Below are 26,652 nucleotides of genomic sequence, written 5' to 3'. Positions count from 1 at the left end.
ATATTGATTTAGACGTAAGTGTATGGAAATCTGTCATTTCTAATCCCTTTCTGATCGCGGCATGATAAATTGATAATATGTATATAAACTGAAAATCGTAATTCAAGACCAAAAAAATAAGACAATGTTGCCACTTTTTACTAGTGCGTCTTGTATTTATATAAAAATAAGTAAATAAAAGTACTTTTTTAAATCGTAAGTGTAAAATTTCCATTCAATAAATTATCTTAGCGTGTTTATATATAAAAAGGAATCTACTATTTTACAACAAATTATTGCAGTGGCAACATTGTCTTACTTTTTTTGGTCTTGAATTACAATTTTCAGTATAGGTGCTGAATTTTTGTAAAAAAAAGTCATGTCTTGTGTGAGGCGTATAAAGTCCGTCCAAGCGGTCTAAGCTAACATTGCATTTACTTAAATCACAGCTTAAATAAAACAAATAGAGGGAAATGTCATTTAAAACGTCATATAAATTTGACACTGCCACACTTTGTCATTGCAAATGCCACGCAGATTTAGCTCGGCCCGAGTAGAAATACATTTATGTTTGGGAGACAGATGTTGCCAGTGTCGCCATCTATTGCGAACTGTTTGTCATCACGCCGTCACGTAGGTCGATACCACCGCAACCATCGCCATCCCTGGCCACATCGACACGCGTTGCCCCGCCGAGCACTCTGGAACAATAACTCGAAGAAATCAACTTATGATTAAAGCCACGACGTCTACGTTATTGGCAAACCTACGAAGGTTCCACAATAACACAGAATAAATAACAGTACTAGGTGCAGAAGACTCACTCTCTAACAAAACGCGTCTGTTACGAACAGCACAGATATGGCCGCTAGGTGGCGACAGCGCCACGCGCGTCTTATGGCTTTCCCCAAAATTGGGGTGGAACGGATGTACTTTTAGCTACCTGTAGCAAAGCGACGAAATCGCGGAGTGCCCACTCCTGACATTACCTACCTCTCTTCATAACAAGAACGATGTCTTCTGATCTCACTGAATCTCCATAATTCTTAATTATCGTTGTACCGTTATGTTGGATAGAATATTGATACCCTTGAGCACAGAACAGCAGGTTTTTGTCGTAAGACTCGTCCAGAGTTAGTTCTAAATCGTTGGTGTTGGTGGTCGGATCGTAATTTTGGTTTTCAAGGCTTATAGGATCACGGTAACTGCGGTCTGGAATGAAAATTGTAAAAAGTGTAGGTACAGATCCAACCCCGGTATAGTCGCGGACGGTCTAGAATGCAAAATGGCTAGTATAATATATATTGTCTATATCGCTTTTAGTCTACATCGCGAACGGTCTAGGTTTTTATATCACCAGGTAAGTTAGGTTCGTTAGTTATTTTCAAATGGCCGAAGGCCAAACCGTACAGAATAGGAGCCCCGCGGGAGCGACCTAAAGATAAAACGACGGAAAATGAGGTAGGCATTTTGCGTTCTGGACCGTTCGCGATGTAGAGCGATATAGGCAAAATGTTATAGTGCGTAGTTTTGTAACAGAGTCCGGCGGCTAATCCTATTGTTTATTGGTAAGAAAAACCGCACGTGCTACTTACCTGCAAAAAAGGGTCATACTCATTCTATTTGGCACCTGAGCGCGGGCTAGTCCAACGCTCAAAAAACCAGTGTAGGTGCGCTCTCCGATAACGCGCCTTCGTTACGCATCTCGATGACACATTTTAGACTGGTTCTGTAGTGTTCGACTCGCCGGCACTCAGTAACCGAATTACGCACGTTTTTATGCAGGTGGTTGTGGCACGTGGCGGTTTTACTTAATAATAGACAATAGGATTAGCTCGGGCTCAGTTACAAAACTACGCACTATACACTAGTCATTTTGCGTGCTAGACCGTCCGCGAATAACCCAGAACACCTAGTGTAAATTTCATTCGATAGCGTCACGCGCCATCGTGTTCTCGGAAACGTTCGTATTGGTCATGCTACTTCAGTCAACCTCGGCATCGGCACCTCGGTACTTTTTGTACCGAGACTGAATGAAATAGCAAGACACGTTCGCTCGTTTCCATGAAAATACGATGAAAAACGACCTTATTAACCTTAAATACGGTAGGATTAGTATTTAAGATTAATTTATTTATTTATTTAAAAAGTCGTTTGCTTATTTTAGAGACCATGAACTCTAAGTACTAGGAATAAAGTAGAATTTTACTAATGCTGTAACGCTGTAATGCGACATGCTAAAGACAACCCAAAAAATTTGGAGCGAGTGAATAAAAACTACATCTGTGAAATGATTACCTTTTCTGAACCATCTCAAAATCCTGCCGTCGACAGGGGCGCTGCCGCTGCAAGTGAACTTCAGCTGGCTGTTCTCATCGAATACCATCCGAGTTTCTGGCCCCACCTTGACGGACAGCTCCCCTGTTGTTACAAAGTAGTCCAAAGTAGGGGAGACGCTAGTGGGGGGTCTCTCTATACCACACACTAGCGTCTCCCGAGCGTCTGATTCGGTCAAATTGTGTTTTTTGAAAATATTAATAGCCAGCATTCAATTAATGTAGTATGATACCTTTGGGTATGGTGCTTAATCACACTAGCGTCTCACCCCCTCCCCCTGACGCAACCCCCCCCCCTTTTAGCATAAATATGTCCCGGTTGACAGATTTTTTGTGTTTTGGGGAAAGTATAAATAATATAGGAAAAAAGTGTCAATGAAATAAATTATCCCTATTAAATTCTTAACAAAAAAGGTTATATACATTTTTTTTATATATATATGACGCACCATATCATTCATCATTTCAGCCTATATACGTCCCACTGCTGAGCACAGGCCTCCTCTCATGCGCGAGAGGGCTTGGGCTATAGTCCCCACGCTAGCCCAATGCGGATTGGGGACTTCACATACACCTTTGAATTTCTTCGCAGATGTGTGCAGGTTTCCTCACGATGTTTTCCTTCACCGAAAAGCTAGTGGTAAATATCAAATGATATTTCGTACATAAGTTCCGAAAAAACTCATTGGTACGAGCCGGGATTTGAACCCGCGACCTCCGGATTGAAAGTCGGGCGTCATATCCACTCGGCCACCACTGCTTCTCATATCCACTCGGCCACCACTGCTTCATATACATATCAAAAATAAGATTGCAAGCTTATTCTCCGTATCAGATTTATTTCAGTACTATCATCACGTACTAACTTATATTTGAACTTCAACAAGTTAAATACATGAATATGGTGAGTCTGACCAAAAAGTTGTACCCATAATTTTTGGTCCGTTTGGTTACGATTGTCAATACAACCTTCTATGACCGTAACAAAACAGACAAAAAAATTATGAAATTTTGGGAATACTTTTTTCTCGTATTAGGATCATAAGAGCTCGTGATTCTGAGTCGAAAAAGTATAAAAATTCCGTAATCTAAAATGCCCATTAGGAGTGTTGCTGTTTGTATCTTTATCTTATCTTTTTCTTATCTTATCCTACATTTATCTTTTCTTTCTACATAAAAATCAAATCAGTACTTACCCGACGGTATATCCTCAGTCTGAGTAGCCAAGCTTATAAATTTGGACTCGACTCCCTGTGTCCATTTTCCATCATCAGATATCCTATGCTTGGCGCAATATACTGTTGATCGGTTGTCGATGCTGCTTCGGGTCTTCTTCAGGACCAACCCCGTTGGGTTCAAGAGTTCTTTACCAGTATTTTGAACCATATTTAGCAATACATCATCATCCATCCAAGAATATCCTGAAAATCAAATATGTACCTAGCAATGCACGCACGAGAACTTTCCAAAGTTGCGAAACTTTCCACATGAGAATTTCTCGGTAACTTCTGAGAATGTTCTCGAGAACGAGAATTTATTTATTTATTGTAGTTTATACCATAAATATTCACAATAGTTTAGGTGTAGTCCTTACCCCCAGAAATAATGTACCTAGTAGATCAGGGGTCATCAAATGGCGGAGCGCCGACCTATTTTTTTTTCATTTCTCATGCTCTGAAAGAGGGTCATTGTAGTTCTAAAAGGTGTGCAGAAAATTATACGTTTCTGCACTAAAGCATTTTAGGTTCCAATCCAAGTACGATTTTATTAAGATTTTTTACGATAAGCAATTGAAATTTGGGTATAAATGGATTTGTTATACAATTTTCTATGCTAACTCAATTTGGGTCGTAGCAACTCAGTAATAGGTATCAGACGTGAGTTACTACTAATTATAAATCAATATGGGTCAAATTGCTTTGCATCAATTTGTTGTATGGCGGGTGTTCAACGGGTTAAATATCTTCGTAAGGTATCGCTTATGAGGGATATATTTAAGAGTAAGGTACTTGCGCCTAATAAGGCCCACTTTTAACTTAATTTTTTATTTTTTTCATTTTTGATATGAACTTGCAATTTTGTCTATGGTACTAACCAAACATGGGCGAGAAATTTAAACTAATTTACACTTATAAAAGTATGAAATTTTGAAATTGAGCAAACTTTAAAACTGGGCCTTATTAGGTGCAAGTACCTTATGTAATAAGCGCTTATTGGTCATACCTTCTACCTTCCATTTGCCAGTGGATTTAGAGGCGATGCTGAAGTGGGTCGCATTAAACTCTTTGGTGCTGTTCCACGTTATGAACGGGCTGGTCTGACCCTCGAACCCAGCCGACACACAATCACCGTCCTTTAATTAGAAAGGCAGTTTCGTAAAAACTAGTGACTACGTCAATTCTTGGGATTAGTTGTCAAGCGGACACCATCAGGCTCCCATGAACCGTGGCAAAATGCCGGGATAACGCGAGTAAGAAGACTAGGTACCTATTATTTGCCTTTGGTAAGAAAAGTACAGTCAGCGATAAAAGCTTGTACCTACCAAAAATTGAATTCTGCCCATAAAATTATTTTCACACCACCTAATCGGAAAAGAGCTTTTTCTTCCCTGCTAGGAGGGATCAAAGTGGCACTTTTCCTCCCTGCTAGGAGGGATCAAAGTAACACTTTTCTGTTCTAGCACACTATTTTTACATTTTTCGCACATTATTTTTTTAGCTTAAATAATCTGTTTAAGCATCAGATTGTGTCAACACTAAGATTTTTTTTATTTTCCTCATAGTTGATGTGAAAAGCAGTATATGTGTCACACGGTATCAAAATTATTTCGTCTTGGGCGTTAACACTTGAATCCCTCATTACGCTCAGGATTCAATGTACGCCCTTGACGGAAATATATCATTTTGATCCCTTGTAACATTTACCTTGCGCGCCCAGAACCCGCGAAATTCCCATTCGTTGATAATATTGTCGATATTAGCGTAAACTTCGAAATTTCTGTTCAATGCTATGGATTGCCATTCATTGCTCCAACCTCCCAAATCTATCTGAAAATGTAATAAGTCAAACTCACATTCGTATTCATATTCGTATGCGTTATTTGAAGAACCCGATATAGTAGGTTAAGTAAGGTTTTTTTTTTAGCATGCACTTTAGTCTTAGGCGATGCCGCTTGGCACGACTGTTCCTTAGGTCAAATAAAGTTGATCTGGCCCGGTAGCCAGGAGAACGTACCATGCAGACCCCCCCAAAAAGGGGGGGGGGGGTGAAAGGGTCGGCTCCCCAGGTCCAATCTATGCTATATTCCTTCTCAGTCTTAGCAACTAGGGCAAGTTATATATCATTTTCGTATTAGGGACGAGGAATTAATTTTTGAAATAATTATGCCTTTCATTACAAAAAAAATGATTTCTGTACAAAACATGAAATGTTATGTAATTTTTTGTGACAATTTTGGATGTTACAATCACAGTGTGGTGATTTTCACTAAATAAAAAATTGGACGATGTAGCTCAATGTATTCTTTATTATGGAAAATATCACTTTAAAGTAGGCATTGATACATTTTTTTTGTAATAAAAAAATAATTTATAGCGCGTGGCGGTAACGATTTCCATACAAATGGAACTATGCCCAAAGTCAAAGATTAAAAATGTTTACTAAAACACTAAATTTGGCATGATGACCTGCGAGCGGTGCGGTGATAGAAAGTAATTACATTTTGAAAAACGTTTATTTTCACCTCACCTATTCGGAAAATGGCTTTTTCGCATCACCTATTCGGAAAAGGGCTTTTTCTTCCCTGCTAGGAGGGATCAAAGTGGCACTTCTCTTCCCTGCTAGAAGGGATCAAAGTAACACTTTTCTGTTCTAGCACAGTATTTTAACATTTTTTTGTACATTATTTTTTAGCTTATACACCGTGTTTTTTTTGATTTCCGTTAATTTCAAGGGTGCATTCCTGAGCTTAAATTAAGTAACTTTCTCAAAGACACCGATGTTCTAATTAACTCCATTTCGGAGATAATCAATAATTTATTTTTTTCCTATAAGGCCTCTACAAGCGTGTACAATTGCCTTAGGGCTGGTTTACATATTGGTTAGTGTTAAGAATGAGTTCATACATTTGCTACTGAACTTAAGTACATCTTGGTCGATCGATGTTCGAAATGACATTGATATGTCACAGATTTCAATTGTTTGGTGGAGAGGCGGATGAAAGATATATAATATACGCATACTTACAATAGAGAGCACCAATATCTGCTTGCCCTTTGCATCGGATGCCTTATCAAAATGGGCCACATTGTGCCCATCTAATGAGCATCCAGAAAACCCGGCCGTTCAGAGGGGCTGGGATGACATCCTTTGTAGGCTTCGCCACGCGAATTTACAGGCTGGTGCCTCGATAACCGATCTGGCGTGTCTCAAAGCCGCCTCCAAGTCTGAGTCGGGTGCATGGTTGCACGCCTTGCCATCCCCTCAATTAGGCACACTGCTAGACAACGATTCCCTAAGGATCGCAGTGGCCTTAAGGTTGGGGTGCAAGGTGTGCAACGCGCACCGCTGCATCTGTGGAGTGATGGTAGAAGAGAACGGCCACCATGGGCTCAGCTGTCAGAGATGCGCCGGTCGTTTCCCCAGGCACCATTCTTTGAATGAAATAGTCCGTCGAGCGATGCTGTCGGTGGGCGTCCCGTGCCTCCTCGAACCACCGGGGCTGTCTCGAACAGACGGCAAACGACCCGACGGGCTGACGCTGGTTCCCTGGCAGAGAGGGCGGTGTCTTATATGGGATGCAACTTGTGTGAGTACATTTGCTGCATCCCATGTAGGACACACCGCCAAGTCGGCAGGTTCGGCGGCAGAGACTGCCGCCAAAAATAAGCGACAGAAATACTCTGCCCTGGGAGCCACGTACGACTTCGTGCCCGTCGCTGTCGAGACAGCTGGGCCCTGGGGACGGGAGGCACGAGAGCTTTTCAGGGAACTTGGAAAGCGCCTCAGAGAAAAGGGGAATGACCCCCGTTCTGAGTCATGGCTTGTCCAACAGGTCTCCATCGCCATACAGCGGGGTAACGCTGCTAGTGTGATGGGGACCTTTGGACCCGGCATGGCTCAGAACGGGTTTTAGTTTGTTAAGTATTATTTATTCAATTTTACATAATATGTAAAATTGAATAAATAAATTATCTTTATATTGTTTGGTTGAGTTAAATGTAATGCCCGTGTTACAACAACGCTATATGCTACATTTAATTACTTTTTAAACTTAATTTATTCTTTAAAAAAAAGCAAAAAAAATTTTTTTTTTAATTAACTATGCCAATTAGTTCACTTAAACGTTCTTAACCATACCCCGAAGTTAACGGAATTCAATAAAAACACGGTATAATCTGTTTAAGTATTAGATTGTGTCAACACTAAGATTTTTTTATTTTCCTCATAGTTGATGTGAAAAGCAGTATGTGTCACACGGTATCAAAATTATTTCGTCTTGGGCGTTAACACTTGAATCCCTCATTACGCTCAGGATTCAATGTACGCCCTTGACGGAAATATATCAATTTGATCCCTTGTAACACAAACGTTACCACTTTCTTCCCCGCTAGGAGGAATCAAAAGTAAACTTTACGTTCTAGGACACGAATTTTTGTCTTTTTGGCATACTATTGTTTTTAGCTTGAATAATGTTTTGGAACATATTTATTTGTGTTTATCACAAATATTTGTTCCTGAGTTATGGATGATTTCTATGTATACAGTGTGTTTTGTGTAACAGGAACAATAAATTAAACTGTAGGCTGTACTCCTCAAACTGACCAACGTTTGTTCAGCAAGTTTTGAAAATAACTCATGTTTTGATTTTTATTACACTTTAAAGTTTATTCTAAGATGTATTGCAAATTTTGTTATGTTAAAAGCGTGACAAGTAACGTCAAACACACTGATGTCAGCGTTCATTGAAGGCAATATTTATTTTGTATGAAAAAGAGGAAGTCTAAAGAATTCATAATTTTTAGAAGTTGCTGAACAAATGTTGGTCAGTTTGAGGAGTACAGCCTTTAGTTTATAGAATCCTTCGCTTTAATCAGGATTCAATGTACGCTCTCGCCGTCAATATGTAATTTTGCTCCCTTGTGAGTCTTGTGACACAATCTACAAATTTCTACGTACATCTATCCATGGTTTCGCGTTTTTCGGTTGAGACATGAAGCCGAAGTAAACTACGCTAGCCGCGCGCACTTTGAAGTGCACAGTGTCTTTTTCCATCGGGAAGAACTCCCTGTATACGATGTCCGTCAAATAATCTGAAAACAGGCATCTATAGACCGACCGCTTAAATGAGTGCTCGCCTGCGCGGTACGGGGGCGACGGGGTAATAGGACGACTAAGGGTCGGTTGCACCTAACTGTTCGTATCGTTAAAGAGTTCGCAAAATTTTGATGTATGGAAAGTTTCATAGTAACGCTACGTCTTACGTAGGCGAACAACGCGCGAACGCGGCGCGGCGCGGCGCGGCGAAATCAATCCTTTGATGCCCATAGAAGTGTCCTACGTAAGCGATCTCGTTGCGAACGCGGTGCGGCGCGATTTGCACGCGAATGTCAGGCGGCGCGGCGCGGCGCGGCGCGGCGGCGGCCGCTTTCGCCGCGCCGCGCCGCGCCGCGTTCGCGCGTTGTTCGCCTACGTAAGACGTAGCGTAAGGCGCCGGGGCGCGCCGACTGACGTTGATCAGTCTGTCTAATGTGGTTGGTGCAACTGGCCCTAAGGGTGGCGGGGAAGGTGCGGGCGGCAGGCGTACGGCGCCCGCCGCCTATAGTTCGTTTTTTTAGCATTAGAAAGAACTTGCAAGAAGGTAAGCGATCTTGACATGTCTTTTAATTGAAATACGCTTTTTAAAAATCAGTTACTATTACTTATGAAAGCAGAAGAATATAAATGATCGTATTAGATTCATAATTTTTACATATTTGCCGTGACTTATTTTTTAAACGTGTTTTTCAATAAAAAGACACATCAAGATTGTTTACCTTATTTCTAATGCTAAAAAAAAACGAAGTATAGGGCAATAACCGGCCAAACTTCATAACCGATTTCGGTTACGGTTATGCCCGAAAAATAACCGAATATCGGTTATAATCGGTTACGGTTATTTTAGACAAAAAATGATAAATTTGCTATGACGTAATTAAAAAATTACGAAAATAAACGTACAGTAGGTAAAATGTGAGTATAAGTCTTCGTTTTTTTATAAAGCACACCAAATACAGTAAAAGTAAAATATGATATTGGACGTGATACAATATTCAATAAAAATATTTTATTAAAATAAGGGCAGTAAATTACATATATTTTAGTTATTTCACGAATGACAAAAATTATAGTCACAGGCGTCACAGGCAAAAAAGGCAGGATTTTGTAGTCATTAGATGATAAAAACATACAATTTAAGTCATAAATAAGTAACCGAAAATAACCGTAACCGAGTTTCCAATATTCGGTTATAAAACTTTGTCAAAATATTCGGTTATAACCGAATATTTCGGTTACGGTTATAACCGATTTGCATTCCCTACCGCCGCCCTTAGTCGTCCTACCCCGTCGCCCCCGTACCGCGCAGGCGAGGACTCGTTTGTGACGTCCCACGGTAAAGGTACCTTATGACGGTTGGCGCTTACGCTATTATTAACGCCGCTCCAATATTATTGCGGCGCTATGCGACGTAAGCGCCAGCCGCCATAAGGTACCTTTTACCGTGGAACGTCACATTTAAGCGGTCCGTCTATAATGAAGAAGTGCTGGTGGCCTAGCGGTAAGAGCGACTTTCCGGAAGGTCGACCCCAGCTCGTACCAATAAGTTTTTCGGAACTTAGGGGTCATCCATTAATTACATCACACGTTTAGGGGGAGGGAGGGGGTCAAGAAAATGTGACATATTGTGACATGGGGGAGGGGGGAGACACAAACTTTGTGACGTCACTTTAACTTCATCAGTAACCGAAAATTTATTTAAATTATTTTATTCGCTGTACATTTAAATAACAAGTTTTTAAAACGATAATCGTTTTTATTCGTTTAATTTTCTTTCCTAAGCAGTTTTGGGTTATAAAATTACTAATATTTATATCGTCAAAAATATTTTGATAAAATATTAATAATACTTAGGTACTTACTTAATTCGATTTGGCGATTTCGTAGAAAAAATGTGACGTCACACTAGGGGGGAGGGGTTTGCCAAATGTGACCAAGTGTGACAAGGAGGGGGGGAGGGGTCAAAAAACCTAGAAATTCGTGTGACGTAATTAATGGATGACCCCTTATGTACAAAATCATCATCATCATTAAGTAATAATTTTTTTGCAAAAATGTAATTTTTGGTACAATGCTTTTATCGCTGACTATAGGTGTAAGTACTTTTCTTTCTTCAACTAATACTCATCGAGACAATTCTAACACCCCAAAAACAATTACTTGCATTGTTTTATCACAGAGTTCCCAATGGCCACCTCCTGTCTCCATCAGATCAGCTCCATGTCGTCATAATATTGCATTATTATCCCATTTACACGTGTGTATGCAAGATATTACTAGTTTAAATATTTAGCTAAAATATTACCCCCCCCCCCCTTTATCTCCGAAACTACTGGGTCTAGAGTGTTGAAAAAAAAATACACCAAATAGTTCTTTACCTATAAGTAGATGACAAGATGACAGGAAAACCTATTAGAAATGTGCAGTCAAACGTGAGTCGGACATAATGTCTTCTCTTCCTAGTCGCATGCTCATGTCTGAGGGTCGTGACCACCATAAGTCGCTCTGTGCTGTAGTGCTCTCCATCCTGGCCGATTTTTTGCCTTCCTTAACTTGGGTACGAAACCCTTGGAACGCGAGTCCGACTCGCACTTGGCCGGTCTTTATTATGCCATACCTTTCGTTTGCCACCAAGCCAGCATTTCCCCCGGCGCCAAATCCGCGGTACAATTAAATTCAATGGTCGGCCCTCCGCTATCAGTCGCTGGCACCACTTGTGGCACAGCTGGAATGTGACAGGCCCCAATTTCACCCATATTTCACCACGGTGACAGGTGCGACAATTGTAAAACATCACTGTTGCTGATTGACATCATGACAGGCTACGGTTACCGCTTACCATCGGGCGGGCCGTATTCCTGGTTGCCACCATCATTGTATTATTAAAAAAAACTTTATATCGGAAAAAAACTGATATTTCTCTTGCTAAGTTTATGACAATTGTCACAAGAAACACGACAATTGTCACGAAATTCCGACATATAACTCATTTCCATGCAGTCAAGTAACACGGACAATTCTACAAATATGTCGACTAGAAAAAATAATTCTTGTTTCACAACATAATTGTAATATATTAATACAAAATGCCTGTCATGTTTGTAAGTATTTCTATAGAAAATATTTTGTAAAATTGTAATATGTCACCTGTCGCTCGACATATGTCACTGACAATTGTAGCCGAAGTGAAATTGGGGCGCCTCCTAAGACCCAGCCATACAAATGAAAAATCCAGAATTTGCCACTGAAATTTGAACCTTTAGTGCAGGGAATAGAGTTGATATTGGTTTTGTTTGAAAATTGAACGAAACAAAACAAATGCGACTCTATTCCAATTGAATATGATTTAAATTTCATCGAACCGAATAAGTGCTATAGGTAGGACTTTGGGCCTTAGGAATAATAAGTGTACGATGACTAACTCATAAAGGTAAAATAAGAACTGAGACGCCAATTTGCAATACAATTATACATACATTATAACACTATAAGCACGCGTACATGTTACTTCGGTCAAGAATATTCCAAAAAATGAAAAGCTAGACAATGGCCGCCGCTTATATAGGTTGCCGAGACGTCAAAACCATAGCGTTTAGGGGTTGTGCACAAATAACGCGAGGTGTTTTCAGCTACTTTTTGATCAAGCGTGGTGATATTTGGTGAGGTTTTTGGCTACCCCTCACACAACCTCACGTGTATTTTTTTGAAATTCTTTACATTCGACCTAATTTTAAGAAAAATTGTATTGTATATAGAAAATCTTGTTTATTTTTCTATTTTCGTTAAATAGACTCGCTATTTTGAAGTGTAGAGTGAAGATTTATGTTTAACGAAACCGAGAAAAAGTATCTACTCATGTGGTAGGTGAGTTTTTGCATAGTTTTGTTCACTGTAGAAAAATACACGTCAGGTTTCCTTATACCTTATACCTCATCTGTGAAAATTTCAACTGTCTAGCTATCACGGTTCGTGAGATACAGCCTGGTGACAGACGGACGGACGGACGGACGGACAGCGAAGTCTTAGTAATAGGGACAATAGGGTCCCGTTTTACCCTTTGGGTACGGAACCCTAAAAATAGACATAACGCGAACATACGTCACGCTATCGAATGAACTGTCTAGGGGTTACGTACGGTTACCATCAGTTTGTCACTGACATAAACGCCGTCGAGAACGTAATTTACTTTCTATACATCCCGTTTGCACTAATATGCGAGTGCGAGCGAGATGTATAGAAAGTAAATTACGTTCTCGACGGCGTTTATGTCAGTAACAAACTGATGGTAACCGTACTGTTCGTAGGGGGGCTATTCAAAAATTACGTCATTTCAAATTAGGGGGGTCTGGACATCGGATGACGGTAGCACGACGTAGGGGGAAACGGGGTCATTCGAAGCATGATTTTAGGGGGGGGGGGATCAAAAATCGTCAAAAATAGATGACGTAATTTATGTACAGCCCCTAGGCGCTTTTCGCTACGAACGATTTTTGCCGTACAGTCACAAATGCATTGTGCTAAAATACCCATCAATATACAGGGTGAAATTTAATTCACTGGCCAAATTGAAACAACCGAAAGAACTCGAAAAAATATTAAACACGTGTTTTTTCTTTTAATACCGCTCAGTACATTTTTTTCGAAATAACTCATCATCAAGTTGTCCTAAAAACCTCGTACGTTATGGTGAACCGACAACTACCCACTACACCCGCTTCTCTCTTATCAGTTAAGGTCATTGACACCCCGCCCCTCCCGCTGTTTGCAATCGCGTCACCAATTATGAACCCTATTGCAGCGAGATTACCTACATAAGTTGCTAATTTTTCCTTTCATATTAACGGGCTTAGAACCGTCAAAATGCAAAGGCAATATAAAAATGCCTTTGCATTTTGAATTAAAAAATTAAAAATGGGTTGCCTGTGAATTAAATTTCACCCTGTATATTGATGGGTATTTTAGCACAATGCATTTGTGACTGTACGGCAAAAATCGTTCGTAGCGAAAAGCGCCTAGGGGCTGTACATAAATTACGTCATCTATTTTTGACGATTTTTGATCCCCCCCCCCCCCTAAAATCATGCTTTGAATGACCCCGTTTCCCCCTACGTCGTGCTACCGTCATCCGATGTCCAGACCCCTCTAATTTGAAATGACGTAATTTTTGAATAGCCCCCCTACGAACAGTACGGTTACCATCAGTTTGTTACTGACATAAACGCCGTCGAGAACGTAATTTACTTTCTATACATCTCGCTCGCACTCGCATATTAGTGCAAACGGGATGTATAGAAAGTAAATTACGTTCTCGACGGCGTTTATGTCAGTGACAAACTGATGGTAACCGTACGTTCATTCGATAGCGTGACGTATGTTCGCGTTATATCTATTTTTAGGGTTCCGTACCCAAAGGGTAAAACGGGACCCTATTGTCCCTATTACTTAGACTTCGCTGTCCGTCCGTCCGTCCGTCCGTCTGTCACCAGGCTGTATCTCACGAACCGTGATAGCTAGACAGTTGAAATTTTCACAGATGAGGTTTAAGGTATAAGGAAACCTGACGTGTATTTTTCTACAGTGAACAAAACTATGCAAAAAATCACCTACCACATGAAGTAGATACTTTTTCTCGGTTTCGTTAAACATAAATCTTCACTCTACACTTCAAAATAGCGAGTCTATTTAACGAAAATAGAAAAATAAACAAGATTTTCTATATACAATACAATTTTTCTTAAAATTAGGTCGAATGTAAAAATTTCAAAAAAATCACGTGAGGTTGTGTGAGGGGTAGCCAAAAACCTCACCAAATATCACCACGCTTGATCAAAAAGTAGCTGAAAACACCTCGCGTGATTTGTGCACAACCCCTAAACGCTATGGCTCTTCGTTTGACTATTTTCGATTTTTTATCGGTAGTTACCTAATATTTATCACTACACCTTATAAAATAAACTCCTCCGCCGCGTCTGTCTGTTTGTTTGTTCGCGATAAACTCAAAAAATACTGAACGGATTTTCATGCGGTTTTCACCTATCAATAGTTTAGTTAGTAGTCAATTAAATTTCACCCTGTATATTGATGGGTATTTTAGCACAATGCATTTGTGACTGTACGGCAAAAATCGTTCGTAGCGAAAAGCGCCTAGGGGCTGTACATAAATTACGTCATCTATTTTTGACGATTTTTGATCCCCCCCCCCCCCTAAAATCATGCTTTGAATGACCCCGTTTCCCCCTACGTCGTGCTACCGTCATCCGATGTCCAGACCCCCCTAATTTGAAATGACGTAATTTTTGAATAGCCCCCCTACGAACAGTACGGTTACCATCAGTTTGTTACTGACATAAACGCCGTCGAGAACGTAATTTACTTTCTATACATCTCGCTCGCACTCGCATATTAGTGCAAACGGGATGTATAGAAAGTAAATTACGTTCTCGACGGCGTTTATGTCAGTGACAAACTGATGGTAACCGTACGTTCATTCGATAGCGTGACGTATGTTCGCGTTATATCTATTTTTAGGGTTCCGTACCCAAAGGGTAAAACGGGACCCTATTGTCCCTATTACTAAGACTTCGCTGTTCGTCCGTCCGTCCGTCCGTCCGTCCGTCTGTCACCAGGCTGTATCTCACGAACCGTGATAGCTAGACAGTTGAAATTTTCACAGATGAGGTATAAGGTATAAGGAAACCTGACGTGTATTTTTCTACAGTGAACAAAACTATGCAAAAAATCACCTACCACATGAAGTAGATACTTTTTCTCGGTTTCGTTAAACATAAATCTTCACTCTACACTTCAAAATAGCGAGTCTATTTAACGAAAATAGAAAAATAAACAAGATTTTCTATATACAATACAATTTTTCTTAAAATTAGGTCGAATGTAAAAATTTCAAAAAAATACACGTGAGGTTGTGTGAGGGGTAGCCAAAAACCTCACCAAATATCACCACGCTTGATCAAAAAGTAGCTGAAAACACCTCGCGTGATTTGTGCACAACCCCTAAACGCTATGGCTCTTCGTTTGACTATTTTCGATTTTTTATCGGTAGTTTATATTTATCACTACACCTTATAAAATAAACTCCTCCGCCGCGTCTGTCTGTTTGTTTGTTCGCGATAAACTCAAAAAATACTGAACGGATTTTCATGCGGTTTTCACCTATCAATAGTGAATAGGCTATTACTGAACCGGTGACCTCCATCTTAGGCTCTGGCTTCCTTTCCATTAGGTGGGGTGTGACTAAGAGCCAATCGCCGATCAGTTTATTATAAAAAAAATACTCTGTTTAACTCTTAAATGCATGGTGTACGATGCAGCGTACATTACAAAAATATCTAATTTTATACGTAATTAGATTAAATCTATTTATTCCTATATATTATTTCAATAGTAAAACCAATCCGTTTTCCGATATTTACTTAAATTAATGCAATATTTTAATTTACAAAAATTACATTCGTTTTAAGACGAAATGTTGGAAATTATTAAAATATCCAGAGTTTGATAATTTTTAGTATGTGATTTTGGACGTTTTTTTTGGGATTTGTAATTATTTTATATTTAAAAACTTTATCATGGGTGTATCTAAAATAGTGTATCTTTCTGATGGTAGAAAGATTTTTTATATATCTCTTCCTGATAATTATATATTTACAAAAATATGATTTAGCCTATGCAACTTCTAACACTGATTTCGCAGTGAAAAACGATGTTATAATTTTTATACCATTTTTCCCATAATCAGCAAACAATTACGGAACACATATATCAATTTCGGGCAAAAAGAAAAATCCATGCATTTAAGGGTTAAGTTAGAAATAATACTCACAGTAAACCTCAGTGGAGTATAAAAGTAGAGTTAAAATGTTGAAAATAATCTTAATCATGATGTTCCAAATATTGTTTGAATGTGTTTAATTGTGTTTGTATGTTGAAAATGGCCATTAGCTTGGCTCGGCACGTTTGTAAGTGAAAAAAATGGCAGCTTGCCGTCTCGGCAATGCTTATATTATACATACGGGTGGGTAATTATAAGGCTCCTTTACACTTGTGTTCAATACACGAAATATTTAGAGTAACGCTGCGTCTTACGTAAGCGAACAACTCGCGAACGCGACGCGAGTCGGCGCGGCGGGCCCAAGGCGTTCGCGTTCGCAAGATCTACCACGTAGGACACTTGTATAGGTATCAAAGGATTGATTCACCCCGCGCCGCATCGATTCGCTTCGCGTTCGCGTGTTGTTCGCCTACGTAGTACGCTGCGTTAGATCAAGCTGAACGTAGCGATTTTGATCCCGGACTGTGCAAGTGTTGTTTTAAGCTTCAATATTTCATAGAAGTTTGACGTTTAAAATAACACTTGCAGTCTGGGCTATCAAAATCTATGCCATCTTAGCTTGTTCTAACTCTAGATTGCTTCAAGTTGGTACATAATATATAGTCAGTTTTTTAAGCATTAGAAAGAACTCCGCAGAAGTAAGCTTGTGGTTCCAAATCCGGCACTTTTAGCGGTAATAACGTGAAGTAAATTATATGTATTGACCATGCTACATTAGATAATTCAATAATTATTAACAATTAAATAGCCTAATAAAAACTGCACGCTTGCTTCTGTGGAGTTCTTTGTAATGCTACAAAAACGAGCTATAGTTAATGTAACACATCCTAACTTCAAGTACCTACCTACATTTTCCATCAGAGGTTACCGATTAGCGTACGCTAATCGAATTTTAAGTAAATGAACTGTTGTGAACGAAGTGTTAATTTAAATGGCTCAATCAAAAAAGTAATTGCTGTACTTAACAGCTTATTAACCGATTTCATTACCGATTAACCTTAGAGACTATTATAAGTACATCTGACAAAAAAACTGGGCCGTTTCATACATTTTGGCTGGTCCATTTTCTAACCTCCCTGGCAACGGGAAATCGGGAATGCACTTATTTTAGGACGCCCTGTATAATACTGTCTAGCCGCCCAATTAACACTTGCCAAGACAAATGCAATTTTGATTAGTCAAGTCAAAGATTCAAAATACAATAAGAAAAAAAAATTGTGTTAAGTATGATTTTTGGATGATTTTAGGGAGGGGGGGTTCAAAAATCGATGACGTAATTTATGGACAGCCCCCATACAAAAAATACCGGTATCCGATTCCTGCTATAATGGAATAAAAGGCTCCAAATTCGAAACTGCATTAAATGACTGGGACCCAGGAGGTTATCTAGTTATACAGTATGTATCAGAACGAAAGGCCAACAAAGAGACCCAATTAATGTTTAGGCGATACTGAGCGACTTTTACTATGGGACCAACCCTGAAAACGCGGAAAAAAAAATTGACTCTCCCATACAAAATTTTCAACATCAGACTAGCAAAATGTATGAAACATCCAATTTTCCGGGTTTTCGGGGTTGGTCCCATAGTAAAAGTTGATCAGTATGACCTAAACATTAATGGGTCTCTTTTTTTGCCTTTCGTTCTGATACATACTATAGATTAATAGAATAAATAAAATATAGTGTTATGTTGCAAAGACAATTTTAATTAACTTAGATATATTTACAAATAGCGATATCCACACATGTATCAGTCCATACTACATCTCTCTAACATTTCAGACGACAATATCTATATAAAAATATAATTTTCGATTAGACTTCACATAACTTATGAAAAAGTAACAAATCTCTTTTTTTAAGGCTAGTGCACATCGGCTGGGAGTGCGAAGATGTGCACGTGCACTAAAATTTTGGAGCCGTGCACGCATACGTCACGCAAGCGGTGTGCCGTCTCTCATAAGGATTTGTATATTACAACACGCTCGAGCACGTCTACGCGCACGCATCCGGTGTGCACAGGCCTTTAAAATATCCGATGACTTCTGTAATGTCGAAGCTTATATATAATTATATAAATATTGTCATTCAACACTTCACTCACTTTCTCTATAATAAATAAAAAATGATAATTAAATATTTCTCTATAAAACTAAAATATTATTGCTGTTTCTCACATAACAATAAAGAAAAACAATTTTTGAATTTATCATTATAATTACTTACAAAATAATTACATCTCAGTCAAATTTAAAAGGATATGTAATTAAAGGTACTAAGTGATATCGAAATGAAATATTTTTTAATACTACGTGCAATTTCGTTGACAATTAATAATATGTGGCGTTATCTATGAAAAGAGACCTTATTGTCGATGGTGCTTATATAGATAATGCCCCATATAACGACCAAAAGCTGCACAGCTGCTAATGTAACTTAAATTACTCAAAATTCATATTAACTAAAGATATGTTAAAAAAATCACAATATAATACAAAATAGAAGTTACATTTCTCAAAAACTAAACACGTTTCTCCAAAATCAGATAGCATTTTAGGTTTTTAAAAGGTCGTCAACCCGCATGTGACACCTTGAAGGTTGACAATGTTAAGGCAATTAATTAATTGTTTGAAAATTTTACGAAACAATATACATATAACTCTATTCCAATTAAATATGGTTTAAATTTCATCGAACTGAAGAAATACTACAGGTAGGACCTTGGGCCTTAGAAGGCTATGAAAAAGTGTGACAAGGGGGAGTAGGGGTCTAAAAAAATTGTGTGATGTAGTCAATGGATGTCCCCTAATATTAATTTATCAAATGTAACCTCTGAATTATATTATATAATTTTAAATATTTAACCATTAAGAGGGAAATGGCTCTTGACTAGGCATATGGCTACATATTTACCAAATCAGTCACAAATGAGGAATGCTTTATGTACAAATAAAGGCCGGAGCACACCGGCTGCGTGTGCGCAGACGTGCACGTGCGCTAAAATGTTAGAACTAGAGATTCAACGGATAGTTGTTTGGCCGGATACCGAATATTCGGCCTGAAAAGGCCGAAGTTCAGGCCGAATATTCGGTATCCGGCCGCCGAATTATCGGCCAGCGGAACTATACCTACATTTCGGTTCTTCAGGTGCGCATTCTGCAGTTTTTTACCTGTTTCGTAGTTTATGAAGATTATGGCGCCATCGCTCGAAAACATTGCACCATACCTTTGGCCTATAGTCGAGTAGATGGCGTTAATATTAATATTTAACAAGTTAACACATATCAGTGAAATAATAAAGGATCAAAGTCAAATGGCGTTCTAACAGTGTTAATATTCTGTCGAAAAATGGTAGTAAAACATTGTCTACATAATTTACTTTGACAATCCGCCTCTATACACTCTATTCTCTTAGCTGACATATTAGCAAGCGGTGTCAGGCGTGGCTCACTCCGCGATTTCGGCGCTTTGCTACAGGTAGCTAAAAGTCCATCCGTTCGACCCCAATTTTGGGGTTTGCCATAAGCCGCGCGTGGCGCTGTCGCCACCTAGCGGCCATATCTGTGCTGATCGTGACAGACGCGTTTTGTTAGAGAGTCTTCTGTACCTAGTACTATTATTTATTCTGTGGCGGTGTGTGATTTGTAGTGTTTAGTTTTAAAATATATTTTTATAATATGTATGCTAGTTTTAAGGTATTTATGTATGGGCCACTAGTTGCCTGAAATAAAGATTTTCATTCATTCATTCATTCATAAGGGTCTGTATATTACAATGCGCACGTGCACGTCTGCGCACACGCGTCCAGTGTGCACAGGCCTTTAATGGTAAATGTACATAGACATATTAAAGTATAAATGTCTTTTCTAAAACTATGAAATAAACAGTCTACGTGATGTTTAAGGATATGGCAATAATAAAGCGATTTATTTTAAGAATAACTAAGGGTTCAGAATAACTTTAGCTAACATGTTGTGACAACTATAGTTCTTTTTTTTTAGCATTAGAAATAAGGTAAACAATCTTGATGTGTCTTTTAATTGAAAAACACATTTTAAAAATAAGTTACGGCAAATACGTAACAATTATGAAGCTAATACGATCATTTATATTCTTCTGCTTTCATAAGTAATAGTTATTGATTTTTATAAAGCGTTATTAAATTAAAAGACATGTCAAGATCGCTTACCTTCTTGCAAGTTCTTTCTAATGCAAAAAAAATGAACTATAGTGTTTGTAGGAACTCGAGTTTCTCGAGTCGAGTCTCAATTTAAAGAGCTTAAAAAACATCTGAGTTTCGACTGAATTACCTATATGAGTCTGAAAAACTCGAGTCAAAAACAGAGGACTCACTGGACTTGAGTCCTAACCTACACTATAGTCTGTGTCTTTAGGTATTTAAATAAAAGTAAACAAACAATTTGTAAATTTTCGGGTAATTATAACATTGGTTAACCAACCAAATACAAAACCGCCTGGATCTGTCACTGAACGACCTGACTTTAATCTACATTATTTGATCGTGTAATGTTTTCATCTACCCTCAACTGGCTTAAGGAGCCATTTGAGGGTAGATTTTGTTTACTTTTATTCAAATTCCTAAAGATACAGAGTATAGCTAACATCTGCGGGTAACAACCAAAATTCACCACTTTCCTTATTAAAATACATATATATATATGTATAAATTATTTCCGCATAGGTTCATGAGGCGGTGACAAAAAGGAATTCTCTCACACTTCAAATGGTGTTTTCCCATTTGTCCCCGCCCCACGTGACCGCCGCCATACATGAGGCGGGGACAGATGGGAATGCTTCAATATATGCACCTGTTCCCATCTGTGCCCAGCGGGGATAAATGGGAACACACTTTTAATAACTAGCGTAAGTAATTTGATTTCAGACAAAAATATTACACTCACGTTCCCAACTTGATCGAATATTACAATTTAATTCACTTGGGGATCTTTTATATCTCTAAACTTAATGTATTAACCCATGGAGATTATTGGCATTAATATGCCTCTCATAATAAAGGAGTTAGACCAAGCTAAGTCGGCAACGATTTTTATAGCACAGACTGCGTGTTATTTAAACGTCATAATTTCATAGAAGTTTGAAATAACACTTGCACTGTCTGGGCTATCAAAAACGCTGCCAACTTAACTTGGTAACTCTATCATTTTGAAATTTATGTTTGTTAGAAAGAGACAACATTTAACACGGTTTTGCTAAGTGTTATGAACAATATAAGGCTGCCTTACCACTGAAGCAGGAATGAGCGGAGATGGGAGAATTGGTTGATTGCCGCACGTCTAGTCCACTCCGGCTCAGTGGAAAGGCAACCTATGTATATGATTATACACCTCTGCTATATTATAAAATATTGACATATTGGATACATATTAGTTACCTATGTATTCTATAGCACTAGATACAGTCTGCATCTATAGATATTTAAATAAAAGTAAACAAACAATTTGTAAATTTTCGGGTAGTTATAACATTTATTGGTTAACCAACCAAATACAAAGCGCCTGGATGTGTCACTGAACGACCTGACTTTAACCTACATTATTTGATCATATAATGTTTTCATCTACCCTCAACTGGCTTAAGGAGCCATTTGCGGGTAGATTTTGTTTATTTAAATACCTAAAAATACAAAGTATAGTTTATTAGAATGTTTACATAACAATCTCCTGTCGAGAAACATTTCATATGAATTCATATTGACGCTTGGAGATCTTTTACACCTCCAAATCTTAGTAGAGTTAAACCAAGACAAGTCTGCAGCGATTTTGATAGCCCACGCAGTGCAAGTGTTATTTATACCTCATAATTTCATAGAAGTTTGACGTTTTAAATAACACTTGCACTGCGTGGTCTATCAAAATCATTGCAGACTTTTGGTCTAACTCTATTTATCTCTGCCACTTAAAATATTTCACATCTTTTTATAATTATCTCCATAGCATTCTTACCTGTGTGTGTTGTGTTCCCACTTGTCCCCGCCGGGCACAGGAATAGGCGCTTCATAAACCGTTCCCATCAGTCCCCGCCTCATGTATGGCGGCGGTCACGTGGAGCGGGGACAAATGGGAATACTGTGTCTTGTTCACTCAAATTTCTATTTAGTTCCCCGCTAAATTTAAAAATCTAGAACTATAATATAACAATATATACACGTCTCTCTCCAAGATTGCCAATTCAATGATATTTAGATTATTGCTACATTTAAGAATATTAAAAGACGTCTAATATAAATTTTACATTTTCATTGACAAATACATACTTAGTTACATAGGTCAACAGATAAGTTTTGCAATATACTTCCATACAAACAAGTGGCCTATGACATATACTTATTTCCATGGACAATATTGTGCGGAATAACATTTACTTATTTTTTAATCTACTTATTGAAAAAGTTGGATCATATACGATTATTTACATTATTTTGCTTTCATATGTAATTGTTACTGATTTTAAAAACGTTTTTGAATTAAAAGATACGTCAAAATCGCGTTTCTAATGCTAAAAAAACGAACTGTAGCCGACGCCGGTATTTTAAAAGCCTCAATCTATTTTTTTTATAAGTAAATGTTTTCCCGCCAAACGATGTTTATGGAAATATAGTTCTATAAAGTATATGTCGTCGGGTGACAAGCAAAAGTCACTAACTAACATCATTGAAATTATTGGACAATAAACCGTGTTACAAGTGTAATAACGTGCATTGTTACTTTAATTTTTTGACAGTACTTAGTGACTTTTGCTTGTCACCCGACAATTTGTCCATTGCAAAACTTATCTAGTGACCTATATTGTATAAACATGTAGGTTTTCACGTCGGACCACAAGCTTTGAGTATCATAGAATCAGTCGTACAACTTTGGTTACAGTTAGAAATGGCAAGTACGGACTATTTCGGTTAGAGATGCCACGGATACTCGGCAACTATTCGGTATTCGGCCACTTTGCCGAATATTCGGCATTCGGCCGAATGTACCTACTATTCGGCCAAATACCGAGTATCTGTTGAATAACGCCATGTATCTTTAACACATTCACTGCCGGACGCACATGTGCGTCCACCGTCATACAAGTTTGTTCCTAGGCCACGCCCCCTGGCAGTGAATGCGTTAAAAAGTTCATATTTCTGGTAAAATTACGTGTTTTATATTTGTCTACCCACTCAACCGTCCGGCCCGCGAGACTGTTTTCCTGTCAACCGTCCGGGTTTTTTAGCGACGCACGCCCCGCGCAGCGCATTCACAACTTTCTACAAAAATTATAAGTACACTGCCATCTAAATTTTTTTGGAGCTAACTATTTAGTTAGGCTACGTTGTCGCATCGAGAGAATTAGTAAATAATGCCGAAATATTCCGTTAGATGGCTCTGAAATCAATTCTTTCTTCCACCCCTTTGGATAGTAAGGTTCCCGCGGACGGTTAAGAGCATATTTTTTTCGGATACTATGCTATCGTCGGACGGTCAAGTGGCTACATAATTACAGGATATTATAGTAACAAATATCGGTATATATACATACAAATCTGTAGAATGTCAGTCCGTGTTACGATGCGTCCTGGCTTAAAGTCGAGTGTAATCTGCAAAAAAAAAATAGATAGATTTTGTTTACTTTTATTTGAATACCTAAAGATAGACTCATAGACTAGGAGTCCTCTAGACGGAGTTTAGAGCAATTATTTCATGAAACCGATGCTGTCAAAACACAGGGGTGCGGGGGACGAGGTGAGCGAGTCCCGTGCCGTGATTGGTCCGTTCAAAGACACTTGGGCGTCACACCAAGACATTTGATGGAAAATTGAGTAAAACTACCGTATATTTGTGGCAGAGGGGGTAGCGCTACTATGCTCAAAGCTTATCCAGATTAGTAAATTTTTCCCTAAACTGATTAAATTGCCCGATCGAATCAGGACGTGCGGATACAAACGCCAATTTGGCTCGCCGAATTGAACCGCCGATAATGACTGATATTTATTTATTTATTTATGTTATGGAGATCCAACAGCTATCTATACAGAGTATCCCAAATTAATAAGAGATAGAAAACCAATTACCGATAAAATGAGGTGCGGACGCAAAAATACCAATTTGTGAGGCCAGTATTTACGTACTGGGGCATTATTTTAATTTAGAGGGCTCTAATATCACCATAAATCTAAAATTGGGGATCGACGCCAATTTCATTTCTGATCAAATCGACCGATGTTATCAGTCCCGTCTGGATACCACTTCGGTCTGGAGGATGTCGTGTCTGTGTATAGAGTCACAGAATAAATGATAGTACTAGGCACAGAAGACTCGCTCTCTAACAATACGCGTCTGTTACGATCAACACAGATATAGCCACTAGGTGGCGACAGCGCCACGCGCGGCTTATGGGCTAGCCACCAAAATTGGTGTGGAGCGGATGTACTTCTAGCTACCTGTAGCAAAGCGACGCAATCGTCGCCACGCCTGACAGAGTATAGTTAGTTAGAGTAGAGAGAGAGAGTAGAGTTTAGTTAGTTAGTTATACTGGGCATTTTTCCGCAAATCGACAACCATTGTGCCTATTATGCGTGAAAACGAGGTTGCACTAAGAGTAGTGCAACCTCGACAGCTGGGGTGGCTAGAGAGCCACCCCAGCTCGTCCATGAAACCTAGCAGTGTCTTCAGGTTGCTAACTGCCTCCTTCAGTGTGCACGGAGTCCCTAGGTATTGGTTCCTGTATGCTTCTACCTGTTTACAGTGTAGGAGGATATGTTTTGCTGTTTCTTCTTCCATGCACGCTCTGCACATGGGGGTATCTGTTTTTCCAGACAGAGTATAGTAGGAGAATACCTGATTACCTCTATCTGACTCGGGTCGCGCAAGCGGTGGCGGCGACGGCGAGCGCGGCGGACAAGGCGGCGGCGGCGGCGGGCGGCAGCGCCCACAGCCCGCGCACCACGGCGCCGCCCATGTACGCCACCGACATTATCAACCCAAGCGCTGTGCATCTGAAACAACGGGTTTAAACTGAGATCATTCCGTAAAACAAAACACGGTCAAGTTCCTAACTAACTAACTATTTTGGCTCAGCGATCCAAAGAGAATCTTGGCCTCCGAAACGAGAGCGCGCCACCTGTCCCGATCCTGCGCAACTTCCTGCCAGTTACTGACGCGAAGCCGAAGCAGAGGGGCTACCGCGAAAACCGAAATTCGCAAATCGCGGGGATCTTTCTCGTTTACTCCAATGAAGGCGTAATTAGAGTGACAGAGAAAAATGCGCGCAATTTGCGAACTTTTTTCGCGGTTATAGCCCTGATCCGCCGTCACACTGTCTTCCCAGCGATACCTGGGCCGACCCACCGGACGGCTACCAGTCGGTCGTCCCAAGAACGCCCTCTTGACAGCCCGATCCTTAAGGTATTTTCCTACTAGTCAAATCAGTTACTTTTTTAGAACTGTCAAATCGATTTGCTAATATGGAATTTATATGAAACATTACATCGTGACGTCACGGTCAACTCACCTACTTTTTACCCGACTACGGCAACGCAAAAGGAGGGTTATGATTTTGACCGGTATGTATGTGGGTATGTATGTATGTATGTATGTTCATCTGTTCCCTCATAACTTCTTAAGTACTTATTATAATTTAACAAACGATGTGTCATTCGAATCGTCTTAATCGTCCGCTGGTTATAGGTTATATGGCGTCACAAAAAAATGAACACTGCGCCCTCTAGAAGTCAAAAAGTCACGAACCAAAAAACTAAAATTAAGTAATGATGATGTGTTATACATCATTGGAAAGAGCTCAAATAGCACATTTCAAATATATAAATATTGTTAGCTTTTGCACCCGGCTTTGCTTGCATGTGCCAGATAAAACATTAATTTATCGGTTAGGTGATTCGAACTATGAATCTACAAGCGCTCTGGATTCTATCCGCGTGTTACGCGACTACGGCGATACAAGAAGGTGTGGTATAGTATAGGGAGACAGATTGTTGATATAATTAGTCAGTAGTAAACGGACCATTAGATAGAGCGCATGTGTTTAATTTAATAACCTCTCTACCCCTCTCGTCACCTCATGGCGACCGTGACACGTTTTGATTACTAAGACTTTTTACTACTCGCGGACAATGGCTAGTCGCCTTCGGAAACCGC

At 39.3% G+C, this 26,652-nt stretch overlaps 2 protein-coding genes and 1 long non-coding RNA gene across 3 annotated transcripts in view; all 3 read right to left on the bottom strand.

Annotated features, from left to right (window-relative positions):
* Window positions 1-600: 600 nt before the first annotated feature.
* LOC134676851 (uncharacterized) lies at window positions 601-3,732 on the bottom strand. The gene is made up of 4 exons (XM_063535233.1): window positions 3,512-3,732; window positions 2,278-2,400; window positions 973-1,191; window positions 601-680 (listed from the first exon to the last, which is right to left on the bottom strand). The coding sequence occupies exons 1-4, from the start codon at window positions 3,723-3,725 to the stop codon at window positions 601-603; spliced, it is 636 nt and encodes a 211-aa protein (XP_063391303.1). The 5' UTR covers window positions 3,726-3,732.
* A 14,433-nt stretch (window positions 3,733-18,165) lies between these two features.
* On the bottom strand, window positions 18,166-25,420 carry LOC134677176 (uncharacterized). The gene is made up of 2 exons (XR_010100002.1): window positions 25,344-25,420; window positions 18,166-24,095 (listed from the first exon to the last, which is right to left on the bottom strand). It is a non-coding gene; the product is annotated as an uncharacterized LOC134677176 (long non-coding RNA).
* The window catches only part of LOC134676850 (synaptic vesicle glycoprotein 2A-like), a gene marked incomplete at its 3' end in the record, with an annotated part of 42,996 nt that continues 41,764 nt past the window's right edge, over window positions 25,421-26,652 (bottom strand). The window contains exon 14 of the mRNA XM_063535232.1: window positions 25,421-25,493. Coding sequence (XP_063391302.1) covers window positions 25,421-25,493 — 73 coding nt within the window. The remainder of the gene's footprint in view (window positions 25,494-26,652) is intronic.

The sequence above is a fragment of the Cydia fagiglandana genome, chromosome 25 (assembly GCF_963556715.1).
Source record: "Cydia fagiglandana chromosome 25, ilCydFagi1.1, whole genome shotgun sequence".
NCBI lineage: Eukaryota > Metazoa > Arthropoda > Insecta > Lepidoptera > Tortricidae > Cydia > Cydia fagiglandana.
The sequence above is the reverse complement of the archived record's forward strand: the minus strand, read 5'-3'. Positions and strand labels throughout refer to the sequence as shown.

What these genes read in the sequence shown, in the direction of transcription:
- LOC134676851 (XM_063535233.1), bottom strand. Translation starts at nt 3,725, where the DNA reads ATGGATGATGATGTATTGCTAAATATGGTTCAAAATACTGGTAAAGAA. An exon ending in GACTGAGGATATACCGTCGG is followed by an intron (nt 2,401 to 3,511) that starts GTAAGTACTGAT and finishes TTGTAACAACAG; the next exon opens with GGGAGCTGTCCGTCAAGGTG. An exon ending in TTTGAGATGGTTCAGAAAAG is followed by an intron (nt 1,192 to 2,277) that starts GTAATCATTTCA and finishes TTTTCATTCCAG; the next exon opens with ACCGCAGTTACCGTGATCCT.